This window comes from Salarias fasciatus, chromosome 9, assembly GCF_902148845.1.
Source record: "Salarias fasciatus chromosome 9, fSalaFa1.1, whole genome shotgun sequence".
In the NCBI taxonomy this organism is placed as follows: Eukaryota; Metazoa; Chordata; class Actinopteri; order Blenniiformes; family Blenniidae; genus Salarias; species Salarias fasciatus.
The window spans coordinates 25095203-25119589 of NC_043753.1; the positions used below are offsets into that span (position 1 = coordinate 25095203).

At 50.7% G+C, this 24387-nt stretch overlaps 1 protein-coding gene and 1 long non-coding RNA gene across 2 annotated transcripts in view; one reads left to right on the top strand and one right to left on the bottom strand.

Annotated features, from left to right (window-relative positions):
- The window catches only part of LOC115394549 (MAGUK p55 subfamily member 7-like), a 37553-nt gene extending 14332 nt beyond the window's left edge, over window positions 1–23221 (bottom strand). The window contains exons 1-2 of the mRNA XM_030099893.1: window positions 23188–23221; window positions 10732–10902 (exon numbers count right to left, since the gene is read on the bottom strand). Of these exons, the coding sequence (XP_029955753.1) occupies window positions 10732–10902; window positions 23188–23206 (190 nt within the window). The 5' untranslated portion in view covers window positions 23207–23221. The remainder of the gene's footprint in view (window positions 1–10731; window positions 10903–23187) is intronic.
- Window positions 6126–7277, top strand: LOC115394552 (uncharacterized). Its single transcript, XR_003932112.1, has 3 exons — window positions 6126–6265; window positions 6375–6460; window positions 6811–7277. It is a non-coding gene; the product is annotated as an uncharacterized LOC115394552 (long non-coding RNA).
- Window positions 23222–24387: the final 1166 nt, after the last annotated feature.

Here is a 24387-nt window from a genome sequence, read left to right on the forward strand (position 1 = left end):
GGTCCAGACGATGGGAGGTGTGTGAAGTGTTCTGCCTGCTCTGCAGGTGTGACGTTCTCTCCATGATTTAACAGCTTCACCAGTAAACAGCGAACAACAGCGCCAACTAGTGGTCCAGCAAGCCAAAGCCACTGGTTTCCAGTTCTCTGCTGTTTCCCTCCTTCTCCAGTCGATGCCAGAGCTGCAGAGTCCCATCAGTCAAGCTGGATTTTAGTGACACTGCGTCACTTTAGTTTCATTTGAACGTTTTCTTCACTATGAGAGCTTCCTTTCTGATTTTTACTGCAGTTACTTTACTTTACTAGCTGTGATATGCTGTAAATAAAGACATTTTTTAAACATTTTTACCTGGAGTAACAAAAATATCTAAATAAGTTACTGTTAGTTTTGATACTATGATATTCCACTGAGACTGTTTTTCAGTTCAGATTTCTTCTGGTCTCCTCTTCGCCCCTGAAAGCCTTTTTCCAGTGTTTTTCTCTCTGTTAGCGGGGAGCTACGTCATGCTGAACTGTCGACGGGCATCAGCCTCTCGGCGCTGGCTGCAGAGCCGCGAGCGGCCGGACGCCGCAGCGCGGCGGCGTGCGGACGGAGGCAGACATGGCCCGATGCTCCGGCCTCGCAGATTCCTCGCGTGCCTGACGTTTTAGGCAGGCGCTGGAGTCGCATCCAAACCTCCTGTTGGAAAAGTCGTTCCTCCAGGCAGATGCGTTTAGCAGGCCGCCGCTCTCAAACAAACGGACAATGAGTTCAGTCAGCGCTGTGCTCCGGGCCGGGGGGGGGGGGGGGGGGGGGCTTGTTTCCTCTCAGGCTGCTGCTGGATCCTCACACAACAAGGTGCAAACCCACGCAGGAAGTGATGGAAGCTGTTTGCTCTGTGGATTCAGAGGAATAAAGGCGGGGGGGGGGGGGGGTACCTGCTGGTCACCGCCATCAATCTGAGTTTCTCAGAACTGCAGGCTGCTCTGATTTATTAGAGCCAGGAAGCAGACTCCATCCCGGGTGCTTCAGCGGCGGCGGGGCCGGGGTGGAGGCGGGGTGGAGGCGGGCGGTCGGGCGGGTGTTGTTGTAGGTGCTGGAGGTGGCAGAGCGTGGCGGAGCGTGGCGGAGCGCGGCAGCAGCACGGCTTTTATGAGCCGGATCGCAGCGCTGCACACGCTCCTCTCAGCAGGACCCGGACCCCGGCCGGACGGACCTCGTTCACCTCGGCGTGACTTACGGCCGCACGTCGGCACGCCCGTAAAATCATCTGCACCTTGTGCGTCACCGTCTCGCTCGCCGCCGCCGACTCCAGCGGCCGGCTGATCAGAGCGGACTCCGGCTGTGGCACCGCCGGCCAAACGGGGCCCGGCGGGCCGGTTTACGAGCGGCAGCGGCGCCCCGCGGCCCCCGGCCATCCCGTGGCCCCCGGCCTTCCCGCCTCACCTGAACGCTCGCCACCTCTTTGTCCATTGTTTGTTTTAACAATGCCTCAAACACAACGGCCACAATAAAGTCAAACAGAAACCCTGGAAAGCTGCGGAGCGGAGCGGCCTCCTACTGGCACCGTGCTCCTCTCTCGCTCTCTCTCTCTCTCTCTGACTGCCGTCAACCTGGTCAGACTCGTTACAGAAGCTCTGATTTCAGGCCAAACGGGGAAGTTCTCCGGCCCAGGGCCTCCAGATCCGCCTCACGTGGAGAACAGGCGCAGAAACTTCCAGTGCGTCCGCAGCAGGCGGAGCGACGGCGTGGAAACCACACACACCTCATTTACAATGCAGATTTTCAGCAGCCTTATTACAGACTCCCACCTCTCTAAAAATATATCAGCCTCCCGCAGATCAGCACCCGGCGAGACCAGGGCGCATCTGACATGTGTTCAGGGTTAAACCCCAAACGAAGAACCTTCAATCCGTCAAATCCTCGCCGCTCGCATCGATGGGTCGGGTTACATGGAAATGTGGAAATCAACGCAGCGTTCTGTCAGGCTAAATAATCACATTTCTATCAAAACCATCGGCGGTTTGCTCAAACTATGCATGCAGGATTTTAAAACTATATTTTCATTGGCCGTCTCGGTTGAGACCTTCGAGAGCCCAGATAAGCATCTTGATGCGTCTTTGAAGAGGATCTCAGACGGCGGGCAGTGGGTCACCCAGTGGGCACTGCCCCCCTCACACCCCCCCCCCCCCCCCCCCCCATCACCCCCCCAGAGAGGACAGGCGGGAGATGAGCGATACCGCGTGGAGCGGATGGAGAGACGGAAATGATGTGGGGCAGGAGTCGGGCCTCCAGCGCCAAGCGGCCTTCACCTCTCTCTAATCCCTCCATCTCCACAGAGGCAGATCACTTTCAGCTTCTCCTGCAAGACGAGCCATCGCTGATCGAGTCCAAAGATCTGAGCCCCAACGCCAAAGACGAACCAGCTGGGCTTTACATTCTGATAACACACGCCCAACACTGCAGCCGGGAGGGGTCGATGCTGGCGTCAAATTACACTATTGTGCTGGCCAATCAGAAGAAAGATTTCAATGAATGAAAATCACTGCAACAGAAGGTCTGATCAATACAGCGATTTGATCATTTCTGGTGAAAACCCAGGCAGGCTGCGTTTCTCTGGACGACTGCTGCAACTTCAGTTATAATTATTACATATTGGACCTTTTAGAATAATATTAAGAGCAGATATTATTAGTGGCACATGTCCTCGTATTCACAAGGGCTTCACCTCCAAAGAGAAAAACCAAAAGACGGAGCGGTTAGACAGAAACGTTTGTTGGAGAGAAAATTCTCCGAAAAAGAAAAATCAAGCGGTTCCAGGGAGAGGAAGAGGGAGAGAGGGGGGCGGGGGTGGGGGTGGGGGACATAAAGCAGAACTTTCCCCGGCCCTCTGCTTCGTTATGCCTGATATTGTCCACAGGTTGTCCTCCGCTGGACGATGACAGCAGGGAGACGCTCAGCATCCACCGTGAGAGGAAGATGATTAACAGGAGCCCCGATGAAGGACCTGGGGGGGGGGGGGGGGGGGGGGGGGTCTAACTGAACCCAGGTCTGGACCATCAGGGTGGAGGGGGGCGAGAGAGAGGGAAGGAGGGAGGGAGAACCGTGGAGTTTTCTGCGCTGGCTGCCAGCGGTGTTCATTTCTAGGTAAACTTCATGACTGTGTCAGAGAGGCTGCTGCTGGACCAGCGAAGACGAAGAGCTGAAGACTGAAACAGATGTCTGAGTCCTCCGGCCGTGCTCCAGCCAGCCTCTTACCTCCATGGATGGAAATATCAGAAACAATCAGGCTGAAACTCAGGAGAATGTTTTGTTCCGTCTGTGTTCGGGACATTCTCGTCATTTTTTGTTACAAGTAACAAACCTAGAACGGCCCGACGTGGAAAAGCCTCCTCACGGAGCGGGACTGGAGTCTCTGGTTCTGCACCTGACTGTAACGGACCGCTCCACCATTCACTGGCAACGCTCGCCGTGCAGCCACAAGCAGAACCGAGAGCTGCTGAACTCACTTCAGGATCTTTGTAGGGCTTCATAACACCTGCTCCTCCAGCTAACCCCCCTCCTCCAGGTAACACCCCTCCTCCAGGTAATACCCCTCCTCCAGGTAACACCCCTCCTCCAGGTAATACCCCTCCTCCAGGTAACACCCCTCCTCCAGGTAATACCCCTCCTCCAGGTAACACCCCCTCCTCCAGGTAACACCCCTCCTCCAGGTAATACCCCTCCTCCAGGTAACACCCCCTCCTCCAGGTAAGCCCCCTCCTCCAGGTAACCCCCCTCCTCCAGGTAACACCCCTCCTCCAGGTAATACCCCTCCTCCAGGTAACACCCCCTCCTCCAGGTAACCCCCCCTCCTCCTCCTCCAGGTAACACCTGCTCCTCCACACTCAAAAAAGTGAATAGGGTGGGTTGTGCACTGTATATAATTTTTCTATGTTCAGTTTACTTAAAATACATGTCTTTGTTAGGCTGAAATATTTTTTTCTCATAAAGTCCATGTAATTATGTCTTTCGTTATTTTCACAAAATAATTATGTGTTGGTTCATCTCAAATCATTTAATTTAAGCAAATCATGATTGAAATACTTATTACACCCAGAAGGGGGCAGTATGAAGAAGATTCAAACGCTTCACAGTACGCATGCGCAAACGGACGCCGTCAGCCTCCATAGTTTTGGCGGTGAAGTTGGAATTGGAAACGTTGTCTTCGTCTGCTAACCTGAGAGAGGTCGGAGGATTTTTTTATCCATACCTATTATAGTATTTTCATATTGAGCATAACTTGATTGTATATTTATGATAACACATTGCATATACTTCCGAAGTATTTGTGTTTCAGAGAGCAGTAATTTGTCGGTGAAGGACTTCGGGGGGAGGGGGAGTGAGAGTTTGCGTAGGTTAGCTAGTAAAGCACCAGCGGTACCAGTTGATTTGAGAAGCGCGTCTGCGGCGGAGGCTAACCGCTACCGCCAGCTGAAGTTAGCACCAAGCTAGCTCATGACAGCGCCTCTGCAGCCTGTCAGGGCCTGTTCATGTTGGCCGCCTTGCGGGGCCTGATGGCTGTGAATCGGTCTGCGGCTCCAGAACTTCACTCAGACCATTTCTTTTTCTTTGCAGACCTGCTGCTGACAGAGAGGTGAGAGCACTTGTTAACATCCAGACAACTGCTGGGGCTGGTGGCCCACCGACTTTTCTGCAAGTATCATTTATTTGAGGGCAAAAAACACCCTCCATACTCTACCTTTTTAAGTTTAGTGTTATAAATTACAAAATGGAATGTGGTTGTTTTTCCTCTCATTGAAGAGTTAATACTAATCGGGCCCTCTCGCATTTACAGGTGAAGGATACAACTTAAGGCTGCTCTTCATCCTACTCATATTTGAAGACGTGACTGGTTATATGTAAGTATAATTACTTTGAATGTTAACTCACGTTGTTATTCTGGTTTACTTGATTTCTAAAATGCTTTGATCAGGTGTTTTAGACTTATTCTTAGTGTGACACATGACATATTGTTTTCCTGAAATGTTGAGCTGTCCTTGAAGATTAGAAGTGGCTGTTATCACAGTTCACCATTGGTGTGAATTTCATTTTGAGTTCAGCTGCAGAAATCGGGCACCAACTAAAGTGAACATAATAGCAAAAAACAATATGCGTGGACTGTTCATTCACTCAGTCAGTGGAGTTTCCCACATCAGAGTTGTATTTGCTGTGAATTTGTGATTTAAGACCCAGCTGTGATGTGATCATGCTTTCTGATGTTGTACTATGCTTCATATAGAAAGTCAGTGGATCTTTTGCCATAAGAAGTTTGTTCATATTCTTTCAAAGAAGAATGAATTAATTGAAGCCGTGTAGCTGCATTTAACCCAGAAAAAAACACATGAGAGAGCAGCCAGTTTGTGGACCTGTGGTGGTAAGCTGTGGACTGCATGGCATTTCTAAGCAGTCTGGCAGGGCTGATCCACTCTGTGATCAAGTTGACATTTTGCTTTACATGTTTGTGTACACTTTAAAATATTACCCTGGTTTTTTGTTTTTAACTTGGGTTGAATGGATGTCGGTCATGGTGAAGACTGACATGAAAGGAAGCATATATGTTCATGTTTTGGTTTTTTTTTCTTTTGTATTCATGTTGCAACATTTCAGGTGCTGGTTAGAGAGTGAGTCCTGATTCCTCCTCCTTCCTGCCGGCCCATCGCCCAGCACACATAACAGGTGTGATCAAAAAAGGTGCTTTAATTACTGTGAATTGAGTTGCCAGTATTTCTATTTTAAGAAACATTTATCAGGTGACTGATTAATTCTCTTACTCTTGTTTTGATTATGTATTTATTGTTTAGATTCTCTTCTCTTTAAAATAAATAATGGGCTGCAATACTTTCTGACTCCTGTTACCATGATGAATTTCAGATCCTGGGTGTGTTCGCTGTTTCCTCTCTCATCGCTGTGGTGCAGATGGCACTGCTGAGCTCGCCTGTGGTAGGTTAACAGTCAGACTTTACTTTTTTTAAAACTGTTTTGCAAATTGAGTTTAAAATTTGTGGCTTTGCACAGCCAGTTTTTATATATTCTTGTGAGAGTATTTCCCCTTTAAATGTTTCAATGGGTACCAAAAATGATTATAATTGGACATTATGTTTTCAGGTGGAAGCGGAATTAGTGAGGATCACTCCTTGTCCCCTTGTGTCAGAGTTCCAACATACTGCCCAGCTGATCAGTGTTCCAGGAGAAAGGAGGCTCTGCAGGAACTAATAGCAGCAGGATTTTGCTCCCAATCACACAGGTACAGTGTGTCTGCTAGCGGGAGTGAAGAATATGAAAATCTAACCTGATGATGTCTACTCAGTTTTGTTAAGTTAACAGTCATAATTTTTTTTTCCCCCTGTCTTTAGAATGAAACTGTTGAAAAGAGGAGGGAGTGCATCGTTGCAGCACTTGAATGAAGACCCAGACATCCTCTTCGACGAATACCTGCTTGGTAATTTTAATAGTTGAGTGTAATGTGTAACCTGTAATAAATCAGTTTCTATTTTAACTTCTGTGGGGGTGTTTGCGGTTCGATGATGCCCTGGGTGTGACTTTGTTAGTGCTCCATTCTGTTGTAAGAACAGCCAGCTCGAGAGATATATTAGATGAAAAAACTCAACTGACAAATTCATTCTCTAACATTTTGGTAAAAATCACTCAAGGTTGCTTTGTTTTACACAAATAGTGCTTTTTGAAATATGTGATTTTCATTGGGAGGAAGCCTAAGGTTTAAGAGTTACTTTGAGATTCTACAAAACCTGTGATTTTATAAATTGGTTGTCCTTTTTTTTCTCCTTATAGAGGATTCTGATGGCACTGCTGCACAGAGGAAGCTGGAGCAGCTTACCCTTGGCATCTACACCATCAAAGTGGAGGGAGGTGATGCCACCACTCCTCCTGCTGAGGTTGGAATTGTGATCGAGGGTGTTGAAGTTCTGCATGACCTGGGAGACGTCGCCTCTGCATGTGCACTCTTAATGGGTGGAATACATGCACTGAACTGCAGTTATCCTGAGGAAGTGAAGACATTCTTTGAGGTACTTCAGAAGCTCTTCCTTCAGCTCGATGCTGGCAAACTCTCAGCCAAGGTACAGATGCTCAAGAACAAACTGTATCAACAATTGATTTGGATGCTGATTGTGAATAAAATGATCTGTTGGAAAATGGAGGAAAAAAAAGTCACTTCAGAAAAATGAACAAACATTTGGAGAAGTTTTGGGAAACTGCTTCCATAAGTCAAAAATGATAGTGGAGCGGGGTTCCCACACTTTTAAAAATCCTTGGAAGTATTATTATGTTTATTTTTTGCAAAAATAGAAAAAGCAAATCTTCTAGCTGAAATTCTTAATGTTGAAGTAATTTCATCACCAGTTAAGAACTTCTTACAGTAGCTACTGCATGAGCTGACATGTTTTTAAAAATGCTAATAGCAGTTGTTTTCCTCCACACTGTTAAATTAAGGATTGACAACAGCACATTTGTTGTTGTAGTTTGACTATCATGCTGTTTGGGAAAAAATTGAGAACTACAAGCTTGTTCTGTTGTCTTACAATCATGTGACAAACCAGGGATGTTTTGTTGGAGGTTTCATTTGTTTCTGCTGCATCAAGATGGTTCAGAACCGTTTATGTTGGGCAACAATGCTGCAACACAAGTTGACCTGTTAGTTAATATACATTTCATTTCAGGGTTTTCCCTCAACAATGTTAAAGTGAAATTTGACAGCAGCATGTGTGTGTTATGGTTAAAATATGCTGTTACACAAAAAGCAGAGAACTCCATGCTTGTTGTGTCAGACTGCATGAAAGCAGTTTACAGCTGTTTGTGGTGAAGCGTGCTGCGCGGGGTTTTACTTTGGACAACGTGACAACAAAATGTCAAATAAATACTGGTGAATAAAGGAAATAACAAATGATACGTTGGGTGTACGAATTTCATTTGTGTGGAACCTGTTGACAAACTATAATTAGGTCATACTAATTAGTATAAAATAAATTGGACGAAAACCTATTTTTGATAAATCGAAATTAAATGTATTATTTTACTTCTATGAATAAAACATACATTTAAAGGACAAATGTTAAATGTGTTGCCTGAAAATATATTATTTATGTCCATATAACAACTGTATTTGAGTAGATCAACTTAAATATATTTTGTTGAACAGAAATAATTTCATCTAGTTGGGTCAATTCACATTGTGTTCAGTTAATACAAGTTCATTAAGTTACATGAAGTTAACTTTTTTGTTTTTAAGTAACATAATTCGTTTTCGTGGAACCTGTTGACAAAATAAATTTAATTAAAGTCAATGTTTCATTTTTTTGAGTGCAGGTAACACCCCCTCCTCCTCCAGGTAACACCCCTCCTCCAGGTAAGCCCCCTCCTCCAGGTAACCCCCCTCCTCCAGGTAACACCCCTCCTCCAGGTAATACCCCTCCTCCAGGTAACCCCCCCCCCCCTCCTCCTCCAGGTAACACCTGCTCCTCCAGGTAACACCTCCTCCTCCAGGTAACACCCCCTCCTCCTCCAGGTAACCCCCCTCCTCCAGGTAACACCTCTCCTCCAGGTAACCCCCCTCCTCCAGGTAACACCTCTCCTCCAGGTAACCCCCCTCCTCCAGGTAACACCTCTCCTCCAGGTAACACCTCTCCTCCAGGTAACCCCCCTCCTCCAGGTAACACCTCTCCTCCAGGGTGGGGGTGCTGGAACGCTGGACTCATTTCTAAGATGTGTCACCGTGCAGGAAGGCGACGACTTCACAAAATCTGGCGTTGCTATATGGCCAGGTTTGACAGCACAAAAAGAACTGAGGGGAGCAGTGAGACCAGAGAGTCCCAACTGCTGGAGGACCACCGGCCTGTGGGGGGCCCTGGCCTGCTGGAGGACCACCGGCCTTTGGGGGGCCCTGGCCTGCTGGAGGACCACCGGCCTTTGGGGGGCCGTGGCCTGCTGGAGGACCACCGGCCTGTGGGGGGCCCTGGCCTGCTGAAGGACCACCGGCCTGTGGGGGGCCCTGGCCTGCTGGAGGACCACCGGCCTTTGGGGGGCCGTGGCCTGCTGGAGGACCACCGGCCTGTGGGGGGCCGTGGCCTGCTGGAGGACCACCGGCCTGTGGGGGGCCGTGGCCTGCTGGAGGACCACCGGCCTGTGGGGGGCCCTGGCCTGCTGGAGGACCACCGGCCTGTGGGGGGCCGTGGCCTGCTGGAGGATCACCGGCCTGTGGGGGGCCCTGGCCTGCTGGAGGACCACCGGCCTGTGGGGGGCCCTGGCCTGCTGAAGGACCACCGGCCTGTGGGGGGCCGTGGCCTGCTGGAGGACCACCGGCCTGTGGGGGAGTCCAATCCACTCACGGCAAAAGGTGAACTATTTAAAACAATGTTTTCCTCCTGAGCGTCATGACTCCCAGTCCAGATCCTCCTGGTCCTGGTTCCAGTCCAGATTCTCCTGGACTTGATGGTTTTAGAGTTGACAGCCACTGTAAAAACAGTCCAACTTGATCGTTTGTCCTGGTTTTATTACAAAAACCATCAACAGACCAACTCCACCTTTTTCATCCGTTTCCATGTTAACAGACGTCGTTTTCAACACGTCGCTGTGTAAACATGAAACTTTTCCAAAACTAAAACGCAAGAATGATTAGCTGTTCCTTAACACATCCTTTTGTAAAAAAATTGCTGGAAACATTTACTGGATTGTGAAAATCAAACTCTCTTGTAGTGAGGATGAGACTATTCTATTTTATTCTTTTGCCTTCATAAAACTAAAACGCATTTCTTTCTTATCAACACAGAGGACAGGCTAATCAGACCACAGTGTGAAACACTGTGCAAAACCATGAACGACATGAAGACTGATTTCATTAAACTGATCTACAAACACTATATGTGTAAATCCGACAGAGGAAAGCAGTCATTCAAGCAGAAATGGTAACTTCCTGTTAACAGGACTCAAACTCTCACACTGCCCCTACACAAATGGTCCTGAACTAGAGGACACAAAAACCAGGAGCAAAGTGGGAAATCAGGAAAAAGATTGGATGTTTTGGTAATAGTATTTCTCTCATGACTCGAAAAGAAGGCAGTTTTGTTCCAGCACAGCAAAGCTGATCTCATTCCTGCGACGCGTCAAAGTGCCGGGAGGTGAACAGTTTTAATAAAAGGCGCCGCGGCTGCGCTGCCAGCTTTAATAACGTTAGAGCTAAGCAGGGACATCAGCCCTCTCAAACACCTCCTCATAAACCTGCTGGCTCCCACACCGTCCAGGACCCCCGTCCTCCCCCCAGTCCAGTGACTTAGAAAACTTCAAATGTTGGAGTGAATAAGAAAACTAGGAGCTCGTTTACACATAAACAGAAAGCTTCCTGTTTACAAGACGACACTGCTTGAAGCCACTGGAAACAGCTTTGTGAATGCCTGACCTTACCTACAAGCACCACCGTTCGGTTCCTGACCTTATCTAAGATCACTACCGTTGGGTTCCTGACCTTACCTACGAGCACCACCGTTCGGTTCCTGACCTTATCTAAGATCACTACCGTTCGGTTCCTGACCTTACCTATGACCACCACCGTTCGGTTCCTGACCTTATCTAAGATCACTACCGTTCGGTTCCTGACCTTACCTACGAGCACCACCGTTCGGTTCCTGACCTTACCTACGAGCACCACCGTTCGGTTCCTGACCTTATCTAAGATCACTACCGTTGGGTTCCTGACCTTACCTACGAGCACCACCAGGCGGTGCTTGGCTCCGCTGGGCCGGCGGTAGGCGGTCACCTCCTCGTACGTGGGCACGTCGGCCGTGTCGTACATCTCGCTCTTCTTGCTCTCGTACATGGACTTGTTGGTCTTCCTGTCTCTCCGGCTCAGACGGAAGCTCCTCCTGAAGCCGGCTGGAAGTCGGGAGGAAAGAACAACAGAGGAAGACGTGAATCTCCGGACCCCGGCTCAGAGAGCCTGTGTGAGGCCACACACACTCCCTCCCAGGTGATTCTGGAAGCATCTCAGCACATGTCCGAGGGGTCAGACGTCCATCCAGACAACACTCGCACACTTCAGACTTCCCCTCCAGTCCTGCGTATCTCCAGCTCTACATCTGCTGAGGCCTCATGGCGTTCAGCTCTCTGAGAGGCTCCTGTCCTTCAGCACATGACTGGAAGTTTTTCTCCTGAATTATATTCCAATCAAGCTGGTTCTGTTCACATCGGCCTGGCGCTTTGACGAGCCAAAGAAACGAGACGTTCCTTTCCTGTGATTTACTGCGACAGAACGAGGAGCTGACTGAGAGTCGGGGCCCGGCTGTCAGCGGGCAGCAGGTTGGGAGGTTCTGATGTTTGGTGTTTGTTCTGTTGGGCCGAACAGCCGCTCGCTTCACGCCAGCCGTCGTCTCATTTGTTTACGGCACAGCGTGTCCTCTGAGAGCACGGCCGTCCTGGTCTGATGGAGCGAGGCAGTATCGAGAGGAGACCTCCACCTCTGATTTGAGGACTCTGCGTTTGTATTAATGTCAGATGTGGGTGCAGCTCGGGACCCGGGGACGGCTAAGATCGCAGCTCTGCTTACTCTCGCTGGCGTCGTCTGAATTCTCTTTCAGTTTTAGGAACATTTGGGCTGGAAAACGGGATTCGGGGACTAAATAAGATTTACTTTAATAAAAGAAGAACTTTAATACCCACCATTAAAAAGGGCTTTTAGGATTTTTTTTTTGGAGTTAAACATCAATGACAGTTCAAAAGGCAAAAAAAAAAAAAAAAAGTTCAAAACGAAAAAGCTGATGCTTAATAATTGTGGATATTTCCCCAATAAATTAAGGAATAATATTATCATTGGCTATGCCATTGTTTCCCTTTTCCTTTTATTTCTTTTGAGTTTTTTTTGTTCTCTGCTAAGTGATTTTTTTTTCACTCGATTGAGATTATCGTTGGATGCATATATTTAAGAATAACTGGAAACAGTCTCCTTTATTTATAAAAGCCAGATAATAAGTGAAGTTTTCTCTCATTTGCTCACATCATAAATTCATTAGTTTATTGTCATCATTGTCAGTATTCTGCATCTAAACTACAGATGTTGACTGTCCATTCACCAAATATTCTAAAAATTTTAATTTGTCGGCGAACCTGACCTGTCAAACTGCAGCAACATCAAAAATACTATAAACTCATTAACATACGGACTCAGAGAAGTGAGAGTGAAGCTGGTTGTTTTCATAATCTAAGAACAGTCTCTGGCTGTCACTTCCCAGCTGGAAGAACGAGTCAGAAATGACAAACTAACAGATATTTTCATGTATTCCATGTTGTAAAGAGTTTAATAATCAGTCAAACACAGACGAGTTTCCAGACCTCTGACCCAGATATGAATGGATTTTGGAATGAGACACTTAAAGTGGGGAAAATACATTTCCAGGCCCAGAAACTTCCACTGCTGCTAATCACCCACTTTCTGTCATTCCTGTTTTCATCCTTTTTTAATGTAATGACGAATCAGTCACATCAAAGAACTGTGGTTCAGAACAACGCAGCCTGAACAGCTCCTGATGCCACCCTCTCATTCAAGCTGCTGTCCAATGAGGACCTGCGCTGAACGCACGCACACACACACACACGCACACGCACACGCACACACACGGCCGGAGCAGTGGATATAGTGTTACAGTGAACATTGAGGGCAGACTTTGTTCCACTGCGGCCGCTCTGAGGCTTCTACAGTCTGTGCCATTTCTCTTGTGGTTAATCCACTCATTCAGCAGGCCCCCCCCCCCCCCCCCCCCCCCCCCCCCCCCCCGCCCCGCCCCGCCCCCGCCACACAGTGGAAAACATGCCCCGCTCATCTGCATTTCTGCTGCAGAGACATCAGGCTGTAACCAATATCCACAGGGTTGACATCATTACAATAAACAGCGGGGCGGAGAGCGGGACAGCGATATCCTGCTGGAGGTTCGGGGCCCCACAAGCCACACCGGCTCCTCGTTTATCACGCCGTAAACACACTACCGGCTAATTAGGCTTTGAATAACACGGCGAAAGTCATCGGTTCTGTCTGTCAAGCCGTGGCGGGCCGGGCGCCGCTCCCCAGGCAGGTGCAGCGAGCGCTGCTGGTAGGAAGCGAAGCCACGGCGCTCACAGAGCCGCTCCTGCTCACTGCAACACGCCGACCGCGGTCAGATTCCCTCTGGCAACAGCCGGACTACCTGCAGAGACAACGGAGCACCAACCGGCGACCCTTTCCACCGAGTCTGACCTTTGACCCATACACTGGCAATTTAATTCAGTTTAATTCTGAACTGAAAACGGCCCAATTATTCACTTTGCAGGCTTCAGATCTTCAGTTCAGAGGGTGGAATCACACACACCACCACTGTGGGTCCCTGAGCATGACCTTTGACCCCCATCAGCTCCCTCAAGAGGCTGCACCCTGGAAATAGGATGAGGAAATGGAAAGAGCAGTTCCCTGAGGGACTGAAGTCGCTGTCTGTCTGTAAATCCAGCTGGAGGAAGATCAGGTCTTCCTAAAGCGCTTCCTTCTTTCTACGGCTTTGTGCGTTTCTGTTCTGACACTGATACTTCGACGGTGTAGCGTGAAACGAGTCAGCCAGACGTGAGTCAGGACTCAATCTTCCCGCCGCCGCTGGGCCGGTCTTCTGAAGCAGCTCTCAGTCACCGTCTGGTCCTCTGCGGGGATTTGACGGCCGGGATGAACTGAGCCTGGTCCAGGACCGGGGGTTGACTCAGGGCTTGTTTGACTGAAGGAAGCCGGCCCACTTGTCAGGAGAAGAAAGCCTCAGCTATGCTGGAACGCCGGCGTGTTTGTCACAGACGACGCGAGCGGAAAGGTCACCGGTCGGAAAAGAGCCGAGGACGCGAGCGGCAGCGAGGGGCCGGCCCGCCGCTCGGGGCTTTGAGAGGCCACAATCAAATTTGCTGACTTTAATTGTGTTTTGAGTTTCCTTGGAAGGAAAGCTTAGCGGTGGCTGGCGGCGTGCGTCGGGGTTTGGAGTTTACGTTTCTTTACTGAAGTCAAAGGTTTGACAGAACACATTCTACCGAGGCAAAGCCCGCCTGGGCTCTGGACCTGGACCCGCAACAGACTGGAGGCCTGCAGGTCGTACAAGACCACACACTCCGGGACACTCGGGGACACTCCGGGACACTCGGGCTTCATGCTGTTTGTTCCAGCTTCTGACCATCACAACTAAACCGCAGCTTGTGATTTCAGCTGGATGTAAATGAGACCGTGTTCCTTCATTACGGAACATTCAGTCTAAACTCTGCTTCATTGTTTTTTCCAAACGGATTCTTACTGACGGCCCTTCAACCCGCATCTCTGATAACATCAGCCTAAATTCAACAGAATCTTCTCACGAGAAACAGTTTTCAAGTGAGAACGATAAACTTCTGAAGTGAGAGATCACGTTCAGAGGATGGATCCCAAACAACCAGCTTTCCCTGGATGTACCATCATCTGATGCATTTCAGAAGCATGCACACGTCTGCAGCCATCTTTAATCCTCCCTGTCCACTTTCTGGTGCGATCGTGTCTAAAGGGCAAATTGGAAAACTTTCTGATCACAAACTGCCAAAAGCAATAAAGAAAATGAGAGAAATGTTCTCTAAAATAAGAGGTGACTCATGACGACTGGAGGTGTCTGTAAGACGAGACGTCTGAGAACCAGACCAGCGTCCAGACGTCTCACCTCCAGCAGGACGACCACACGGAGCAGAGGAGGAACGACCCGGTCCGTCCAATCACACCTCATTTCCACCACGACGAGGCGAAGAGGAAACCCTGACCGAGAAAACACCTGCTGAGAGGCCCCGAGGTGCCGAGGGCCCGACAGCGACCGGGCAGAGCCCGCCTTCCCACCAGGGGCCCCTCTCTCCGGACCTACAGGGTCCAGGTTCCCACCAGGGGCCCCTCTCTCCGGACCTACAGGGTCCAGGTTCCCACCAGGGGCCCCTCTCTCCGGACCTACAGGGTCCAGGTTCCCACCAGGGGGGCCTCTCTCCGGACCTACAGGGTCCAGGTTCCCACCAGGGGCCCCTCTCTCCGGACCTACAGGGTCCAGGTTCCCACCAGGGGGGCCTCTCTCCGGACCTACAGGGTCCAGGTTCCCACCAGGGGGGCCTCTCTCCGGACCTACAGGGTCCAGGTTCCCACCAGGGGGGCCTCTCTCCGGACCTACAGGGTCCAGGTTCCCACCAGGGGCCCCTCTCTCCGGACCTACAGGGTCCAGGTTCCCACCAGGGGCCCCTCTCTCCGGACCTACAGGGTCCAGGTTCCCACACCGCCACACGGTGAACCGCGGCTCCTGGTTTGTCGTCAGTTGGTTGTTGGACTCTGAAAGCACGCCGACACATTCTCTCTCTCTCTTTATCTGAAGCCAAGAAACTGAAGCCAAGATGATAATCAAGGTACCGTACGGTTTGGATTTCAAATCACGTCCATCAAAAATGCAAAAACATTTGCGTTCCAGATGGTATGTGGCTTTATGTTTTAATAAACTCGTATTGGAGCGAGTCACAGCTGAAAAACCTGAATTACAGTCAGAGAAATGTGGTCAAACGCTGCTTAAATTCCTCAATAACAAATCTCAGTCAAGAAATGCATAATGAAGAGGAAACAAACATAATCTCAGTCCCGTTTGCGTCCATGTCCAGATGCGCATCCTGCTGCAGCAGCTGTTGATCCACACACAAGCTGAAGTGGTTTGGTCCTGAACGACAGCACTGCTCCAGCTGAACACCCACTGAAAAGCCTCCAAAGCAGAGAACCCGGACGGTTCCAAATGGACCCTGCACCCTTTGACCCCGAGCTTCCCACTGTTACAATAGGACTCCTTCTGGAAAATGTTTTGAGGGAGCTGAGGGCCGGGGGCCGTGGAGGGGGGCAGTTAGTGAGAACGGCGAGGTGGCTGTCCTTCCACTGCTCCCACCTGCTAAAATGATCACCGCGCCGTAATAAAGCGGGCTTCATGCTTGATCTTTGGATATTTGATTGCCTCGGGCCTCGGAAGTTTTCCAGCAGCAGCTGAGTCATTCAGGACGGAGTACAGAACCCACACCGACCTGTAGAGGGAGCAAGCGAGAGTCAGACGATGACCTTCAGAGCGGGCCAGCCGGAGAAGCCTCTCCACGGCGGTCCGCTCTGCCAGCGTTCTCTGGGAGAACACACTCCGGAGCGGCCTCCACGGCGCCGGCCTCGGGGAAGTGAACCCAGTGTTACGGGCTTCCAGAGCGGGGCGGCGCTCAGACGGCCATTTGTGTCAAACGCCATTTGTTTTTCCCCTCCGTCTCAACCCACAGCTGTCTGGGCCGAGAACGTCTGCTCTCCAAGCGATGCCTAATGCCTCAAGAGCTGGCACACACACACACTCACACACACACACACTCCTACTGGAGTCCTTGAAAATCCTCCCAACAGGCCAAAGATGGTCTCTGAGAGCCAGCGAGGCTGATATTAAATGTTGAATCCCTGTTTGTCTCATCAGCCTGATGCTGGACAGAAGATGCTCCAAAGAGACAGAGAATCACGTCTCTCCTCAATCTTTAACTGAGTGAATGAACCAGACTCAGGACTGACCTGCTCCGACTGAATCCAGGGTTGCTCAGTAAACGGGGAACCATTAGAGTGTTCAGACGGGTGAAAAACAACAACTGACTAATCCTGAAGTCTTCCTGCAGCTGAAGCCTCAGCTGGTGAACTGGACCTGTGAGTCCAGCTGTCCTCCACTCAAGTTTTCATCCTGCGTCTGGTCTGTCCTCATCTCTCTGCTCATTGATCTGTTCTTCTATTCTCCCTCCGTCTGTTCATCTCTCCATCAGTCTGCAGTGTCGTTCGTCCATCTGTCCATCTGATTCGTCTCTCTCTGACCATCTATCACTCCATCTTTCCATGCAGCTGTCTGACTTTGTCTTTTCACTCGTCTGTCTAGAGCAGGGTGATGCGGCCCAAAATTCTCAATAAATGTTCTCAAAATGGCTATATACAATTTTCCTCAACAGTTTTACCATAAACACAATTCTGGGTCAGAGTCAGGGGCAGGCTGGCCATCGGGAGGTTTCCCGAACGGCCGCTCTATTCCGGGCCGGCGGCAACAAGCGGCTGAGACTCAGAATAAGACAGATATATATTCTATCTACGGTCTGACGACGATGTCACGACGTGTTGAGGCTAACGGCTCCTGCTGGATGCTAACTCTGCTTGTCTCAGTTCCAGACACGTGATTGGCTCAGAGCAGGGCGGCTCTCTCTACCAGTGGCTGTCCATATTCTCGAACAAGACATGGATGAATGCAGTCAACGGAAACCTTTGTCCACCATGTCTCATATGTCTGTCTAGGACGAGTTATTTTGGGATATATCTCTTTATCGTTTCATGGCCCAGCGACGTCAAGTGTCTGTCCACTCGTTCACCCATTCACTGATTCATAAGTCTGTCCTTCTGTCCACTCCCTTCATCCTGACAAGAAATCTTTCCACAAATGTTTCATAAAGACAGTAATGGCTGCTGGAGGGGGGGGGGGGGGGGGGGGGGGGGAGGTGCTGGACTCAGGCAGCGCAGGAATCCGCTCGCCCCCAAGCCGAGCTCCAGGACGGCTTCTGGCAGAAGACGCTACAGACGTTGCATCACGGAGTCGAGCATGAAGGGAACACAAACCGCCCCCCCCGCGCCGCCGCCGCTCCTCCATCTCCCCGTGCAACCTCAGTAGCATTGCAAAAGCATCTGTAAGCTCTAGGATTTCAAACTTTTCGGGACGGGCCAACTTTAAATCATACAACCACATCCAACAGAAGATGTATTATAACTCACTGTACTTTCTCCTCCTCCTCCCGAGGCTCTCCCGTTTCAGCTCAGCCTGGTTCTGGGCTGATGGGGGGGGGGGCGCTGCAGTGTGTTTGGGTACCGAGAGGAAGAGGAGAGCCTGGGGTCAACGACCTGACGAGGAGGAAGGGTCACTGCAAGGGCAAAGCCTGCGTTTGGCGAGGAAGGGACCCTGGTCTGACACGCTTCACCTCCTGATCTCACGTCTCAATACAGACAGGAGGAGATGAGGACGGGCCGAGGGACTGACGGGTCTGACCCGGACTCAGCCGGTTCCGCCTGCGGTCCCCCGGCAGGACCGGGCCTCGTGGTCCGTCAGGGAAATGACAGCCGTAATAGAAACGCCATGGGAGGAGGTTCTCTCGACAACACAGGGAACTGGAAGCAGCTCTCTGGAGAGGGCTGCCGAGGCGAAGCGGGCCACGGCGATCGCCATTAAGTCTGACCAGAACCACATCAACCGGACCTCCACAACAAAGCCCCTTCCTGAAACCCGAATCCTCCAGGAGCGTTCAGAGACGTCCTCCGACCAGCAGCAGAGGCAGAACAGGATAACTACATGCTGCAGACCCATGATGCCGTGAGCCAGGGCGCTCCCGCTGTCAGCACCCGGCAGAAATAGCTCCCCGTAGTGCCCGGCCCACGGCACACACACACTCCGGTCCAAACTCAAACCAGCAGCACCAACACGCTACAGGGAAAACACTGCTCCATTCTGTCTGGGAAAAAGGACAAAACGGGACGAGGACTGGTTAGAGGGTGAGCAGAGGACGGATCTGATGGGTCTATCAGAGACGAGGAGGAGGAAGAGGAAGAGGAGAAGAGAAGAAGAGTCCTCCCCAGGTGGAATCCACTACTATAGTCAATGTCGTCTGGAGAAGCGAAGAAACAGAAGCCAGAAGAAAATCACAGCATCTATGTTCAGAGGAATCAGTCACAGCAGGCATCGACTGGTCTTCACAAAAACACCAGAGAGACAGAGAACCAGGTCTTCTCCCAGCGGCGGGTCTCCGGCCGAGCAGGAGCCACTGACCTGGGGTCAGCGCTCACTCTGCTCTCCGGCAGGAGGGGTCATCAGGTCACGCTGGTGACTCAGCCTTTCTGTACAGTCATTCCCAAACTCTCTGAAGGAGTCAAACTTCCACCACTGTAAACTCGACCTCACAGCACACCGCCGGAGAAATCCAGCTTCTCTGTTCCCGTCGGAGTTCCTGTTTCCTGAGGACACACACTCTGGCTTCACACACAGCTCTGGTGTCTGGCGCTGTTCCAGCTGCAGCTTCTAACTTTCATCTGACAGCTTCTCACTGCTAAACATGAATTCAGCTTCATGGAGTCATGTCTGATGCACTTTATCGGTGACACTTTATATTATTTATTTTTTGACAGATCCATCTTCTCTTCAGCCTGACAAATTACCCTTTGTGTGTCTGCCAGACACTTCGAACTACTGTAGCTTCAATGAAAATCACACATTCTAATGAGAACGTTTGTGACATAATGAAATACACGTCTAAACATTAAGGAGAAGTCAGACCCCTTCCAGCTGGACTTGCCAGCGTGAGCTGATGAAGTCTCTGGTAGAAAATGACCTTGAGGATGAAGAGGTCCTGTCGACCCGGCTCCAGGCCACCTCTGCTGCTGCAAATGCAACATTTTGGAAAAACCTGGTCTTTCTGAGGCTCGAAGCCTTCACGTTCATCCAGAGAGAAAACAGAAGCCCCTCCGGGTCACCTGAGAGACCCAGGTGTGTCCGGGCCTCGAGGAGCCCTGGAGCAGCAGCTGGACCCGCCCGGGGACGGCGCTGGGCTCAGAGGACCTCTGGTGTCTGTTATCCCATTAGTACGATGTGGGAGTCCGGCAGATGTGGTTACAGATGTGATGGATGATTAGGAGCAATAAGCTCTGCCATGAGAGGAGGAGGAACACAGAAACGGAAGCACAGGGAGCAGAGACGAGAGGTGAACCAATCACAGCGGGTGCTGCAGGAAGGGCTACCCAACAGGAAGTCAGTACCTTCAACCTCCTCAGCTGGGAGCGCCGGAGCAGCAGAGGGATGGAGATGAGTCCCGGTTAGAAAAACAAGGTCTGTCCGCAAAAAAGCAAGTGGAGGGATGAAGAGAGGGAAGAAGAAGAAGAAGAAGAAACCTACCGAAGTCTACGGCCACGTCGTCTTAGACGAGCAGGAGAAACGACAGAGACAAGGAGAGAGTTAAAACCTGCAGCTCAGAGGACAAGTACAGAAAATACACAATGCGGACACAACACACCACACACACACACACACACACACACAGTCAGAGAACAATGAACAATCTTGTGTTTTCTAAAACATTCTCTATCGCGCAGAACCATCAGCGGCTGAGGTTAAACTGGATTTTGAAGGAGTGGAAAACCTTTCAAACCAGCGTCGCTCTCATGACTTTTTCCACTGGTTTATGGATATTTATATATCTCTGGCAGGAAAGAAACTCTGCAATACCAACGATGTGTATCAGACCAGCGTGTTTGTTCAGGAAGGATTCGGCGCTGCCGTTCAAATACATCACACACTGCTGACTATTCTCCGCCTGGAATGCTGAGAACCCAAATATTTAAACACATTAACTGCAATTGTTGAGCTAAACACATCACATCTGAAAGGTTTAGAAGCTTGTGGTTTAACATTACTGTTCTTTAAACTGTAATTCCTCTGAATGTGCCAGTGCTGTAAAGCTTGTCGAGTTCACCGAGCAAGCGCTTTCATGAACGTGTCCATCAGATTATAGACCTGCGTAGACAGACGCTTGTTTTCACCTGAACCTGTTGAGGTGTGTGAACAGGGCCTCAATAAGAAAAACCTCTTGGGACAAACATGAACTACACTCGGGGTTGTAATCTAAAACTGGCCACACGATCTCGTTTACAAGCACCATCCCAGCTGGTTAAACCCTCCTGCTAGTTGCAGGTTTTGCTTTGAATTAAGTCTTCTTAAAAAAACTCCAGAAATCAGGACAAGAGTAAAAACAGGAAGTGGCTCAGTCTCATTCTCACAACAGTCTTAAAAAGGAAAACGTAATAAAACAACACAGAGTATGAATCAGTCCATCTTCAAGGTCAACCTTCCTGCTTTAAAGCGTCAAACGTTGAAGAAAGGTTTGAACTGACGCAGGTTTTAGAAGAAAACAGAGCCACGGTTCATGAACACAGCAGGAAGTGGACCTTGAGTCTGGACTTCTAGAAGCTACTGAGAGACGTTTTCTACTGAGACAGACAGGACAGGCCGCCAGCGTTTACCTAGTGAGACACAGTCTGAGGGACATGTCTGAGGAGCGTCTGCGTCTTCGAGGGAAAAGAAAACAAAGAAAAGACATTCAGATGGGCGGAGCTCTGCAGGAAGACCTGGAGACCCTCCACAGTGCAGAGCGTCCTCAGGAGGACGGACTGACCGGCAGCAGAGGGACCATCTCTGTGGTTTAAGACGCTGAGGACATTTGGAGGAACTTACAGACGCTTCCTGTCCTTCACGTGTTCTCCAACATTCGGCCACAGCGCCACGTTAGCTTACTGCTAACTAATCATCTGGGCGCTAGCTTTGCTGTTTATCTGACGTCTGCGTCCTCCACTGAGGACGCCGCCGTCCTGCTGCCTTGCGAACCAACCTGAGCGGCTGCGAGCCAGACGGACGGTAGAGGTGGTGGCGGTGGGACGACGAGGGAGGACAGGGGAGAGTTGAAAGAGGGAGCAGCATGAGGATGGTGGAGATATGGAAACGCCCTGCGCTCCATCTCCAGCCGGGAAGCTTTCATCTGCTGCTCCAGATAACGCTGCAGAATGTAAATGAGACCTAAAGTGTTCCTGATTTCATCCAGAGGTCTAGCCGTGACCCGAGGAGAGCACGCAGTGGAGGGCGACATCCGGCAGCCGGTCACCGCGCTGGACGCCAGAGACGGACCACGGAGGAGGACAGGAGAGGCGAGACGAGGAGGAAACGTTACGGGGGGAAAGAAACACCTCGTATGCTAATCCGGTCTGAAGACATGACGGCATCGCAGCCGAGCCCCGAGGGCCCGGACAATCAGCAGAGCGCCGTAACACAAGGTTTGGCAGGACCGCACAAACCGTTTACCTGAATTAAAACCAACAGACCTGATGGCATCGGTCCCTCCGAGCACGGCCAGGCTGCGCGAGCACGTGAGGAAGAGGAGGCTCATCAAACACTCCTCCTCAGCCGGCCGATCGGGCAGCGACGCCCACTACTGCTCTGCTGTCATCCTTCCTCTTTATTACCTGGTAGAAAGGCATTTCTAGCAGTGATGCTACCATGCTACGCTAATTCTACATTTTGACTCAAACAGGCTGCCTGCTAGTTTATCATCAAATCTGTTGTTTTATAGTTTCCCTCATCGCCGGAATATAAATTCATTCACTTTCTTCTTCAGATTCATTTGTTGAAGTAGCAGCTACTGCGCTATGCTAGCGCTGCATTCGGACTGTAGTTCTTCATCCTCGCTCTGTTATTTGTCAGCCGTTGGAAACATTTATTTCCCTCATCTCCCAGATTCCTAGCAGTGCAGCTGTTATCGTCTTCCTCCTCATTGGGTTTGACTTCAGCTGCATTTTATCATTGAAACATCTTTGGCAGCGATGCTAACTCAGTCCTGCTAACATTAGCTTTGGGGTCAAACAGAGGTGGCTGCAGGTCAAATAAATTCAATGGTATTTTTTTTTATCTTCCTACTCACTGCATCTTTCATTAAAAGCATGTTTTTGCCAGTTATGCTAACAACGCCATGCTAGTTTTACGTTTGGAGTTCAAATCCTCCATAAATCAATCCATCGTTCTGGGTGTTTTTTTCATCAAGTTTCATCATTTCTAAGCTTTTCAAAACAGAGAAAAATGGCTTAAAACAAACCAAGAAGGCCAAGTATTAAATAAATATATGAATAGAATTCACACTCATTAAGCCTCGCGGTGGTTTGGTACGTCGGCTCCCGGCACCGAATATGAAAACTGTCCAACCTTCTGAGTCACAACATCAGCTTCACCCTCGCCGTATATTCACTCCAATCAGAGAGACGCGGATCTGCAGCTGGTAACAGGAAGCCTCTCAGTGAACCAGCAGCCCGCCGGCAGACACACACCTCCTTCCAGACGGGACACACTCTCTGCTGGTCGACAGAACTTTCCAGATGAGCTAAATCTTCACCACACATCTCTTGGCGCTCAAGCAGAAAGCAGATTATTCAAAGTCAGGAAGGAGACGAGAGTGAAAGACAGGAGAGCTGGTCTGCATTAGCACCCTGACTGGAGGCGGAGCCACGAGCCGGGGCTCTTAATGTGAAGGAAGGACTCCATCAGCCGGGGCTCTTACTGTGAAGGAAGGACTCCATCAGCCGGGGCTCTTAATGTGAAGGAAGGACTCCATCGGCCGGGGCTCTTAATGTGAAGGCAGGTCTGGATGAGTGAACTGCTGAGGGTGGTCTTCACAGGTTCATCTGCTCTTCTCCTTGGAGAATAAGGACATTTCCTTCTTCACCCCGTGAGCTCCTCGTCTCCGCTTGCGTCTGTAAGCATTTAGGCTCAGAACTGAAACGGACGGATAAATGGAGCGCAGGGCCGAGTTCAGGGCCACTTAAGACCGATTTCAGAATGTTTGGGCTGTTCACCAGAGGGAGGAGGGGGCCGGTGCGGAGGGACCCCACGGTGAGCCATAAGTGCGTCCACGTGTTTGGCAGCCTGCGGACCGAATCAGACAATGAAGACAGTGGAGAGGCCTGCACGTCAGGCACGCTGCAGGAACCCGTCAGGACGTCCGCCAGCTGCAGACGGAGCGGCTGGAGCCAGCAGGGCTGACGGCGGCGGCGGCGGGGGGGGGGTACGGCGGGACGATGAGCCGGTCCCGACACGCCGCCCATCGATAGCTCGTCCAGGAGGAGCAACCGGCGGCGCTTCACTCCTTCACTCCTCGGCTCCACGGCCAAAGAACGCCTCGGTGGAAGCGGCAGGAGCGCCGCCGAGCGCGGGGAATATTTATATCTTTGCAAATGCTGGGCGTAAATGGACACGGCTGAGGAACGCCGGCCGCAGCCCCTCGCCAACACCAATATTGTTGCAGCCGACGGAGCTCCCGGGCTTGGAAACGGAGAGAGGCGAGAAAGGAAAGGACCCCTCTTCAATCACCGCCTCAGAAGCAGCGGGGTCTCCACGGCGTCCTTCAATTAGGTTGTAGTTTACGGCCCGGGCGGCCTCGAGCCAAGCTCCGTCTGCTGACACCGGGCCGCCGCCGCCGCTCCTCGGGGCCGCCTCTGCTACCGAAAGCGGCCCCTCGGCGGCTCACGGCCAGACCCCTCTACACTCATACCTCCCCCTGCATCTTGCATTCGCTCTTCTTTAAAAGTGGCTGGAGCGTTCTCCCCAGCCGGGGATGCGAGCGCCGAGCGCCCCGGTATCATCCCTGCAGCCGTTCATCACGGCCTCTCAGGAACGGATTGCAGCCTGCGCTCCGGCGGCGGCGGGGGCCTGCGACCGGCTGCATCTACACCTGCCCTCTGCGAGCAGAGCGAGGAGGGAG